Source organism: Oreochromis niloticus, linkage group LG5 (genome assembly GCF_001858045.2).
Source record: "Oreochromis niloticus isolate F11D_XX linkage group LG5, O_niloticus_UMD_NMBU, whole genome shotgun sequence".
NCBI lineage: Eukaryota > Metazoa > Chordata > Actinopteri > Cichliformes > Cichlidae > Oreochromis > Oreochromis niloticus.
This window is the reverse complement of record NC_031970.2, coordinates 16,083,402-16,094,628: the sequence shown is the minus strand read 5'-3', so window position 1 is coordinate 16,094,628 and position 11,227 is coordinate 16,083,402. Positions and strand designations below refer to the sequence as shown.

At 40.5% G+C, this 11,227-nt stretch overlaps 1 protein-coding gene across 3 annotated transcripts; it reads left to right on the top strand.

Moving 5' to 3' along the window:
• Nucleotides 1-117: 117 nt before the first annotated feature.
• Nucleotides 118-11,153, top strand: sfi1 (SFI1 centrin binding protein). Of its 3 annotated transcripts, XM_005453575.4 has the most exons (31): nt 118-466; nt 569-743; nt 826-897; nt 997-1,107; nt 1,188-1,282; nt 1,380-1,497; nt 1,584-1,686; nt 3,189-3,345; nt 3,452-3,613; nt 3,729-3,799; nt 3,890-3,982; nt 4,084-4,181; nt 4,277-4,343; nt 4,448-4,578; nt 5,163-5,244; nt 5,318-5,496; nt 5,596-5,671; nt 5,972-6,067; nt 6,166-6,242; nt 6,351-6,453; nt 6,548-6,644; nt 6,970-7,130; nt 7,218-7,292; nt 7,759-7,833; nt 7,944-8,120; nt 8,196-8,386; nt 8,704-8,968; nt 9,075-9,159; nt 9,264-9,402; nt 9,479-9,578; nt 10,397-11,153. In XM_005453575.4, exons 2-30 carry the CDS (start codon nt 580-582, stop codon nt 9,537-9,539), a joined length of 3,381 nt encoding a protein of 1,126 aa, XP_005453632.1. In that variant the 5' UTR covers nt 118-466; nt 569-579; the 3' UTR covers nt 9,540-9,578; nt 10,397-11,153. The 3 variants fall into 3 exon arrangements, with proteins under 3 accessions (XP_005453632.1, XP_005453633.1, XP_025762985.1); XM_005453576.4 differs by having other exon boundaries at nt 118-743; nt 1,380-1,476; XM_025907200.1 differs by having other exon boundaries at nt 118-743.
• The last annotated feature ends 74 nt before the right edge of the window (nt 11,154-11,227 follow it).

Genomic DNA, 11,227 nt, shown 5'->3' with positions numbered 1-11,227 from the left:
GTGATTTTTTTTATACTACGGTAAAAGGCACGTGACAGGCATTATTAGAGACAGCCATATTTTGTCTCAGGATTCGCTTGATTTGTGATTCTCCACCGCCGGTCTCCTGATGGTCCTTATGAAAATAAAGACCCCGTCCTCGCGGGCAGTCCACGACTGACATTTCGTGTCATCGTCGTTAAACTGAGGGGACCTTAAGTACGTTCTTCCTGTGTGAAGTAAACATTTCAGAGTTTAAACTGTTGTAGAGGGAGGTGTATGAAAAACACCACCCCATATTGAAAAGTTTATTAAGCAGACCGTGACTCTTATAACTACCACAACCAGTTTAGTGTGGTCTCCACAGACCGGCAGCAGAGGTTGTTGTTGTTGACAACTGTGTATCGAAGACACCAAGTGGTCACGTGATAAGGAAAAACAAACGCGCGGCACTTTGTAAAGAGTTTTAACGTGAGGATAAATTAAGGTAATTTTATCATGTAAGCTACAACAGCCTTCAAAGTGTAAAATGCGGATGCTTTGATGCTTGTATTTGAGAAGTGATGCGATTCGGTGCTCTGTATAATAGCGGCTTGAAAAATGCAAAGTATCGGCGGAAACTCGGATCCAGTAAGACCCCGTTTAAACTATGTCAGATCTCGTGGTGAAGCAAAACAAGTGCGCAAAGTTCACATCAGAAAGGTCGCTTACAGAGTTGGATACACCTGGAACAAAGGTGGAAGACTCAAGGAGCTGAGAATAAGGTGCTGAGACTATTCCTTGACCCACTGTTATCATGTTACTGTCTTCTTGAAAATTAAGTCTCCATTCTTTTAACTTCTGCAGGCACCTTGCAAGAAAGTTTCTGAAGATATGGATACAGAACACCTTTGGCCGAGTTCTTCCTCATGAAGCAAAGTAACGTGTTTCATTTGTTTGGAAATTGAAAGCATTTTCAAGTTTACCATTTGGTTGCCCTCGTTTTCCTACCTGCTCACTAATTCCAGTGTTTTCCAGGTCGCACTATAACAGAGTGGTACTGAGAAGAACCTTTGAAGGATGGAGAGATGAGTGGTGGTCATCCAGGAGGGAGTGGAGTCTGAACATGCGAGCAGACTGTCACTACAGGTCATTACAGTACATTATAGAAGACTTTTATAGTTGATTCACTGAAGTCTGTTCATGTGTTCATGCTGCTTTTATTTCAGGTATTACCTGTGCAACTGGACTCTCCGCAGCTGGCGAATGTTTGTGTGTTTGCAGAGGGAAAAGAAGATGCAACAGCAAAAGGCTCAGTCATTTGGTGTGACTTTTACCATTCAAGCCTAATGTTGGGGGGGGGGTTTGTCAGATTTTATAATTCACTGATGTGTCATCACCCACTTTGTTTCTATCATCAGCTGACAACCAGCGGATGCGTCTGCTGTTGGACAGATGGGAGGTTTTCACAGAGATGAGAAGACTGAAGAGCAGAAGGCTGGAATCAGCTCTTGAGCAGTACAGGCTCTCAGCTATGCAGTGAGATTTTTGTGTTATCAAATGAAAACTTGTAGCATTATGATTTTTACCATAATATTGATTTTACCATTGTTTTTGTTTTGCAGCTCAGTGTGGAGCTTGTGGCAGACTAGATTACAGCACCGTCGAGACCTTCACGTTTTGGAGGTTCAAGCACAGAAACAGAGGGCGCTAACCTTAAAGAAAAGGGTAAGGGCATGATCGAACACCCCTGTGAATCACATGTTAATATTATTATTATTAATAGTAATAATAAAAATAACAAGAATAACTTTTTTTCAATACTGCACCTTTCAAAACCAAGTGACAAACTACAAAATGTTTAAGAAGAATTAAAAGTGAAACAACATAAAGTGTAGGAACGCTGACAGTAGAAGAAGTTCAAAGGCAGTAGATAAAGACGAATTTTATCTTATCTTTATAAAGATAAAGACAACTAAAATTATAAACATGTAAATTAAAAGCATTTATGAAAAATTAGACTAAATAAAAAAATTATCACCAAGAAAAAATTATGAAGGACAACATTCACTTCAAAGCAGAGGCACAGTAAAAACCTGATCATCAAAGTATGTCTTTAAGAGAGATTTAAAAGATGATAGTAAGCTCTGCAATCTGATCTACTCAGTTAGGCTGTTCCAATCTGTCAAACTAATTAGATAAAGATGACCCAAGGAAATACAAAAAATAATAATAACAATAATAAAGTGATAATTTCATCTGTTATTATTGAATTTTAAATTAACTGTGATTAACCACATTCTTTAGAAAGCTGAGTTCAATTTTGATAGCCACACCTCGGCCTGATTCAAGGCAGACCTGTTGAATCAAGAAATAATGGAAATGGAACCTGTCAGACGAAGTCAAGTAGATTTACGTCATACCGCCATCTGTCTTTGGAAGGTTTGAGTCCCGTTACATCTGGCATAAAACTCACACAGTATTTCATAAAAGAAACATTACACGGTGTCAAACATGGTGGTGACTCTGTGATGGACCATGAATTCTGCTCTCTACCAGAAAATCCTGAACGAGAATGTCCAGCCATCAGTTCGTGCTCTGAAATTCAGACGCACTTGGGCTATGCAGCAGAACAATGATCCAAAACGCACCAGTGCGACTGAATTAAAATAATTCTGCAAAGAAGAGTTGGCCAAGATTCCTCCACAGGGATGTGAAAGACTCATTGTCAGTTATTGCAAACACCTGATTTTAGTTCTTGTTGTCAGGGGTGGCACAAGCAGTCATTAGATTTAGGGGGCAGTTGCTTTTTCACACAGGGCCATGTAGGTTTGGATTATTTCTGTCCTTGATAAATGAAATCATTACTTAAAAGTGCATTTCATATGAACCTCAATTATTTTTATCTAATATTAACATTTGATCTGAAACATTTAAGTGAGATAAATGTGCAAAAATAAAAAGAAATCAGGAATGGGAAAATAGCTCAGTTATACTACAATCCTGTGAAAACTAACTCTTACTGAGCCTAAGCAGCATAAAATAAGACTGGACAACTGAATTGAAATGCTTATCTAAGCTGAGGTGGTTGTCAACTTACACTATGCCCATGGATGACATGCTCCCGGGGTCAAATGTATAAAGAAAACCAAAGAGTAGTGAACCTTGAGGTACATTACTCCTGTGTGTTCTCTCTGGTGATGGGTCACCTGATATATTTTGTATTGAAGGCTTGGCTTCAGTGGAAAGAGATGCATACGGCTGCTTCTTGCCAGAAAGAGAAAGAATCCAGAGCTGCGTTTCATTTTATCTCCAGATTGAAAAGAAGAGCTTTGCATCAGTGGATGAGATATGTGTCCTATCGCCACACCAAGACAGAAACACAAGGTCATTATAGAATACCCACGCAGCTTTGTTTCCATTCTTGAAGCATCATTATTTTGCTATCTCTTAACACATTTTTATTTTTTGTTCTTTTGTGTTTCGCCTTCAGCTTTGGCTCAGCGTGCCTGCTCTCGCCTCCTGGTGAGGAGGTGTTGGAGTAAATGGAGAAATGCTCTCGATCGCAAACACAGTGAAGAGACCCGTTTGCAAGCAGCAGCCCGTTTGGCCACGCGGAGCATTCAATGCACAGCACTGGTGCATTGGAGAGCTTGTATCCTGATCCACATGTAGAATAGATAAAACTTGGATAAACTAGTTTTTCTACCTGCTACTAAATCAGTTTTAATTTATCGGCATTGTTGTTTGATTCTTGAGCTCTTCAGTAGATGTGGCATTGTGCAGAGAAGAAACTGAAAGAAAGCATGCAGCAAATCAACACTACCAACATCATTTAATGGTAAAAAAATAAATAAAATAAAGAACCCACACATAAGCAAAGATCAGCATGTTCAATTCATGTATTCATCACAGCGCATTCTCATTGCAGCGTGCTGGATTGCGAGGGTTGTCTCTTAATGTCGTGTTGAACAAAACATATCGACTGAACAACCATATGGCTATCCAACATTGTCAGCAAACGGTAACTGATGAACACACTACGATCTTCACGCTGCAGACAGTCAGCGTTACTCTCATTGAAGATTTCAAAGCATCTGAAATGCTTTTTTTTTTTTTTTGTAGATGACTCATAAGTACTGGAAACTATGGCAGGATCGTGTGGAGGAAGCTGAAAACCGGAGTTTTAAACCCTTCATAGATATGGCCCTGAGTAACTACAGGTGCTCTTACATACATTTCCCAATCCATAGGGCTATAGTCACGGCTCTTTGTTGTAACACCCATGCTACAAATGGAATTTTGTTTCTCGTTGCAGCACTTCACTGCTTAGAAGACATTTTCACCACTGGAGAGAGAAACTTGCTGAGCAGAGACACATGCAGGTATTTTCAAATACAACTCAAGACAGCAGAGATGCAGATGCTTTTGCATCACAACACAATCAACTTGTTAAGTTTTGTTTTTTTTGTTTATTTTTTTTTTACAGGAACTGGAGCGTCGTGCAGACATTTGGTTTGTAGACCATATGCTACCTCGGTGCTTCCAGTCTTGGGTTGAGTTTACCCTCCACAGCAGAATGCGTCAACAGAGAAGACTCAAAGCTGAAGCTTATAATCGGTGAGTCATCATCTTTCTCCTCTTCAGTTATGCAACTCTTCAAATGAAAATAAAATAACAATATACCTTTTTAAATTTGGCTGCTTTCCCCTTGAAAGTTCTTTTTTTTTTTTTTTTTTTTTTTTTTTTTGGCTTCTCTGGACCACTTTCAGTGTGGGTGCTGTTTTTAGACCCTCTATTTTTAGATCACTGGTCCCATTCTGAGTGGTGGGATGCGCGCATACAGATTCACCACAGTCTTTAAACAGAAAGCAGACATCATCTTCTGTGTCAAATTGACCCCAATTTCATATTGAGGATCATTTTTGCTCATGGGAGCTGGTCTCTGGCTGTAACTCAAAGACAAAAAGGTAGTTTTCTATGGAACTGTCTGTGGTGTCCAAGCCCTGAGGCACCACGATCAGGAGTCATTTCCCAGACAGTCAGAGTGTCAGATTTACTTTATTTAGGCATCTGAGGGAGAACATTCAGTTTGCATTATCTAGACTTTGGTTTGTACTGGTTTGTGTGTAGACTTTGTAGTTTTCAACCTTAGCAGGTGGATGAATATGGCCAAATGATCTGTCTGTCCACTGTGTTGTCAGGCGGCGCCAGTGCACCTGGGTGTTTTACACCTGGTGGGGGAAGTCGGAGAAGCTCAAGGAAGAGATGCTTTCTGAGCGGATGGTACGTCAACTGCAGATGAAAACTTTGTTGTGGTGCACCGCATTGGTGATAAATAACACTTACGTTTTTCCAGGCAGTTCTTCATGATGAGAGATGCCAGAAGCAGAGAGCCTGGACGCGATGGAGGCAGCGCACACAAGAGCGGATCAAAGAGGTGGAGAAATGGGAGGCTTCACGTAGTCTGTATCGTCGCACACTTCTACACAGGACGATGATGCAGTGGAAGGAAAACAGCACTGAGCTACGAGACAGGTGAAGCTCAAGAAGAAGTTTTGGTGAAGCTGTTGAATCATTTGGGCTTGAGCTAAATGTGCTGTCGGCTAATAGAATCGTTTATTTGTTTTACTTCAGGAGAAACAGAGAGCAGCAGGCCTGCCATCAGGGTGATTTGCGCTGCTTAAGATTGGCCGTAGAAAAATGGAAAAAGGTGATTATTTAAAATTTTTTTTTAGTCTAGTCTGAACCCCATCTGTTACTTCAGTCAGTGCCGTAAGGAATCAGCGCCTTTGGCTTAAGATTGGAAAAAGACTGAAAGAATTAGATTTTTGATGTGGAAATGTGTATCTTATAAATTCTGCTCCGCATCTCTGACAGCATGAGACTGCCTAAATGAGACCAAAGCTTTGGAGTGACATTATGAAAGCTGATAGATTTTTCTTCCCTGCTTTGATTTTGATTATAATCATGTGTAATGTGTCCGTTTTCTTTTTTTCTCTGTGTGTGTCAGTTTGTTCAGAGCCAGAGAGCAAAGAAAAGCAGGCTGGAGGAGGTTCAGAGTTACCATGACGTTAAACTTCTAAAACACTCCTTTGTGGCCTGGAAGGTACACATCTTATATCAGTTAAAACCACATGATTTTATTTGTTTAGGGTCATGAAAACAGTGTTAAAGTCTACGCATTGTGGCCTGCTGCATTCACAGAAACACCAACTGCAGATGTCTCAGATCCATGACCATGCAGAGGAGCTTCACAAGCAGCACAGTCAGTGTTTTCTCAGGTAATAAAAACAAATACTGTGTTTCATTCTAAATTCAGAGTTTTATTTCTTCTGTTTAGAAATCCTTGGTGTTTGTTAGGATCTTAAGTTTCAGTCATGTCTCTCTAGAGTGGCGCTTACTGAGTGGAGGGAAAATGCAGAGCAGCGGGCAGAGATCCGGCTCGCAGAGCAACAAGCACAGAATCACTTCCGTCACGCCCTTCAGCTTAAGGTTACAAAGCGATCAGATGCATACATGTTCAAAATTATCAGGCGTCTTCATATTTTCAACACTGATTGCTTTCGTTTTCACTAAATCTTTCAAGGTGTTTCATGCTTGGAGAGAAGCAACAACACATGCGGTGTCAAAGCGCTTCCAGCAGGGGGAAGCACTAAGCAGGGCTCAGCAGTCTATAAATGAAGGTAATGTCATATGTTGCCGTTTTAACTCCTTTTAGTTATCTATTTTTCTTTAAACAAACTTAACTTTGCTCTTGTGATTGCCACCTACCTGTAACCCTTAAGAGCAGTGGTGAGTAAAGAATAATTTTGATATTCCAGCATGTTTTTCTTAGTCTTAGAGTTGTTTGGCTGTCATGGAAAGGTACCGCCTGGACAAATGCAGCAGTTACCTTAGCAGTTGTCAAAGATGTTGTACCTGTTAAGTAACTGTTGCATCAGAACTGTGCTTTCTGGTTACCAGGTGTATCCAAATCGTTGTAAACTTTTTAATCACTTCTGTGTTTAGTGCGGTTGCTGCAGTTTTTCAGACGATGGAGGAATCGGACCAGGGAGGCTCGGAGGGAGAGGATAATCATGGAAAAAGCCAGGAGACACCATAACTCCAAACTCCTTTCTAATGCGCTGAAAGCTTGGAAAGAGCATCACTACCAGCACCAGAAGAATAAGGTTGTAACTTCTTTTATCCCTTAATGCATAAACATCTATACTGACATCAAGCTGTAATCTAACTTGGTTAAAACTGTGATTTTGTAGGTGATGAAAAGACAGGGACTGTTATTGCTGAGATTAAAAATGTACCAGATGTACTTTGAGCTGTGGAAAACAAAGGTTTGTTGATTTTCCTTTTTTTGTGGTCTGATCAGACTGATTGATCAAAAGAAGCGAATATCTACCATTTGCTTCTATTTTGCTTTTACTGCTAATCATTTCTGTTAGGAAAAGGAGTTATGGGAAAACAGCAAAGCCAGACTTTAAATCAATAGACTTGATTCAAAAAAACAATATTTGGTGTGAACAGTCTTTACTTTTAAAATGGCATCAGTTCCCCTTCCTTCATTTGCTCCCAGGTGTTTATGGCACTTTGAAGGTTGGTTTACTTTTGGCCATCTGAAGATCTTGCCACATTTCTTCTATGGATTTAGGCTGTCTCTGTGTCTTCTGACTGTGCGATTTTGAGATCTGTCTGTGTGTTTATTGTCGTCATGCTGCAAATGTTGCACTTCTAATGAATGAGTATTGATTGGTTTTGATTGAGAGCAGTTAAACAGGCTTTGGTTTTTCTTTCTGCTAACAGCTGCAGCACAGACAGCGAGAGGCGAAGCAGACGGAGAGAGCACTCTGGCACTGGTCCCTCACACTTCAGGCCAAGGTAAATAACCTGCCTCCACATTCTTTTCTCTCTACACCACCAAATGTATTGCAGAAGTGGTGCTCACAGGATCTAACAAGCCCTCTTGATACTTTTTGGACCTGCTGCAGGTGTTGTATGGGTGGAGGATTTGGGTCACAGAGCAGCGGAGAAAGCAAGAACATGCAGCCAGAGCTGCACTGGTCTACAGAGACCAGCTGCTGAGGGAAGGGGTGACATGCATCCTCACATATGCCGCTCACATGAATGATCTCACAACAAACCTAACACAACACAGTCAACTACAAGTAGGTTATTGTGCATTTCTTGTGATTTCTAGACCTAAGATTTCAGTGCCTCACCTCTCTGCTTGTGTCCTGCAGAAATCACAACACCTCCACAGAGTTGTTAAACGTTGTGCTGCACGGTGGAAGCAGCGGGCACTGTGCAAACCCCAAAGAGAGCAAGAGACGAGAGGGCAGCCAGCAAAAAAGAGTGTGAGCTTCTGTCTGAGCAGTGTTTCATCGTCTGACTCAACAAAGCAGGAAGCTGCAGATGGATTGCATAGCAAGCTGTGAGTGTGTACTTCACTCTGACAGGCCGTGAAACTGTTCCACACATGCAGTTTGACATGTTTTTTAGGCTGCGTACCCAAACACCGGTTTTAGGCCCATAAAGGGAAGAGAAGTTATCAGTAAAAGAAACATTGCTTCATGTTTTTTGATGGTAAAATCCTTTTTCCAGTGCTGTATGTGGTAACACATGACAATAAAAACAGAAGACAAGCATCTGAATATTGTTTGAAGTATAATATGCCTACTTAAATTGAAGCATTGTGTTAAAACTCAGTGTAGGAATCACTGATTAAAGCTTTTTTTCTGTTTACTCAAGTACCCAGCCACAATCTGCCGTCACCAACATTAAAGCAGCTCCAAACTCATCTGAGTCCAGTCGTCGCACACAGAAAAACCTTCCAGCGTCAAACTGCTGCCATGCTGATGATGTTTTTGTTGCCTCTCCACATCAGTGCAGCGTCATGTCAACTGTGCAACCCTCTGAATCTCTAATGTCCAACATGGACTTTTTTCAGCACACCCAAAACCGAGAACCTCTTTTACCTCCTTCAGCTTTCATGACTCCTGGGACACGGAATAAAGTAAGATAAGATACACCTGTTTGACATATCAGCAACTATTTGTTGCTGTATTAAGTAACTCAGTTTGGGTTAAACTTTTTCTTCTTTTTTTTTTTTTCTTTTAAAGTTCAAATCAAGTCTTGGAGACGCTTCAGTTGAGCCTTTTCCTCAGTCTGTCGCTTCTTTAGATCCCCACTCATCTGCATATCCAGGTATAGATCCTGCTCTTTTTCTAGAGTATGTTTTCAATATTTATAAAAAAACAAAACTTATTAAATCACCAAACCCAAAACAACTGTTTTACTGCTTTTTCAAGAAACACATCTGAGTGCATCTGGTGGAGAAACTGAGGTTCCTGATGCTGAAAATGCAACAACAACGTCAGCTCTGATGAGCGAGCTTCTTAGGATTCAACAGGACATGAAGAGTTTCCAGCTGGACAGAAAGCAGCTCCGGTAGAAATCTGTTTTCCATTCTTCTTTTCATTGCAATATGTGATGTGAAAATAGCGCTGGTGTTTTATTCACTCAGGGCATGGCGAAAGCTGAAAGGGGTGTTACAGAGTTGGCTGCAGACCAGTGGAAAGGACTAAGTGATGGAAAAAAATGCTATCTGTCAAGAGTTGAAGGACGTAAGGACACAAGATACTTTTGTCACTGTTTATGTTTAACATAAACTTACATTGTGTGCTATTACGCTATCCTGATTTAATCATCACAGCCCAAAATTTGGTGCCTTTCACATTTAGGTTCACATAAGTATTAAGCTCAGTACCCCAGTCACACAAGTGTAAAGACTAATTTTACACTTGCGTTCCCTAGCGAACGGCAAAAACCATTCACTAGGGAAAAGTGCATATTCCTCAACTAGTTGAGCCAGCAACCACTCACCAACCTGTTTTGGAGCTGCCAAGCTGTCTCTAGGGCTGTGTGAGTGAAGCTTTAGAGATTATTAATGAAGTGAAATGCCTTTTGTTGAAAAAAGCATTTTTGTTAGGTAATTCAGTTCTAAAGTAAGATATTTTAAATTCCTGACATTTCAGATATTATGCAATTATTGAATCTGCAAAGTGCATAAGCACTTATAACAACAGATATCTTACGCAACAAGTAAGCGTGATAAGGTAGGAAAACAGATTCAGATACATTACCTTTTCACATATTTTAACTATCTGTTATAAATCTAATGGTTCACATTTCTTTCCTTATGGAAAGGAAGAAGGCACTTTGCAATGTGTGCATGTGCAGTCTTAATCATGATGCTAGTTACCTGAAATAACTTCTGTTTCTCTTCCCGATGGCTCAGATTTTTCATGCATTCTTCTGAAGCGTCATTTGAACTGTAAATCTCTGTGGAGGAAAAGAAACTAAGCTGAGAGGGTGGTGCATTCACTTAAATTATTGCTCATGGTACTGACTGTGTCACTCTTGGTGATTTTTGATTTGACAGTTGGAGGAGCTCATCGACAGGCTGTCCACTAAGCTGGAAAAACAGAAACCGGTGATGTTGCTGCACGCAGAGAGAATCCAACATTTGCAGGCTGTCCTCCGGAGTTTAGGACTTCATGCTCCTCATCAAAAAACAGAAGAGTCAGAAACTCAGAACTCTGCATTTCCAACGTGACAGGAATAATGGAGAGCGTGACGGGCTCACCTGCTGATTGTTTGAACTGTTGTTCGATTGCCAGCATCACATTTTTTAAAAATAATCTGATCTTTGAACTGAATCAACATATGCATATTTGACTACTCTGTGCTTATGTCTTTACTGCCCTCAGCTGGTGGGGACCAATTTGAATGGTTCTTATTAATTATCGTGTAAAATGTCTTCGGCATTCCCAAAACATAAACGTCAAGTGCCTTAAAGGAACACTCAGCTCTATAGCTACACTGTAAATCCAGCAAAACGTTGGATAGGGGTTGTCCTTGTTGCAGATGGTGCAAAATATTTCCATATGTGTGCAAAGAGTGACTTTACTGTTTTCGGAGGAGGTGCCCTTACGCAATAGGTCTGCTGTTACCCTGTTTGTAGCAGTGCTTCTAGTACTTCGGAAAAATCACTGAACTAAAATCACAGATTTTAGTCTAACAGAGAGGACAGCAGTCTGTTTGCAGAGTTATTATATCTTTGATCAAGAGCAGGTCAAAATGCAAGGATTTTATCCCATTTTACTCTTTTCCATCTTTGTGTGCTCTGTAAGTGGTAAGTGTTGTTACTGAACTAGGTGATTATTATTGTTTTTTTGAAATATGTTCTTCAGCCTCATATTGTTGAAGTGTT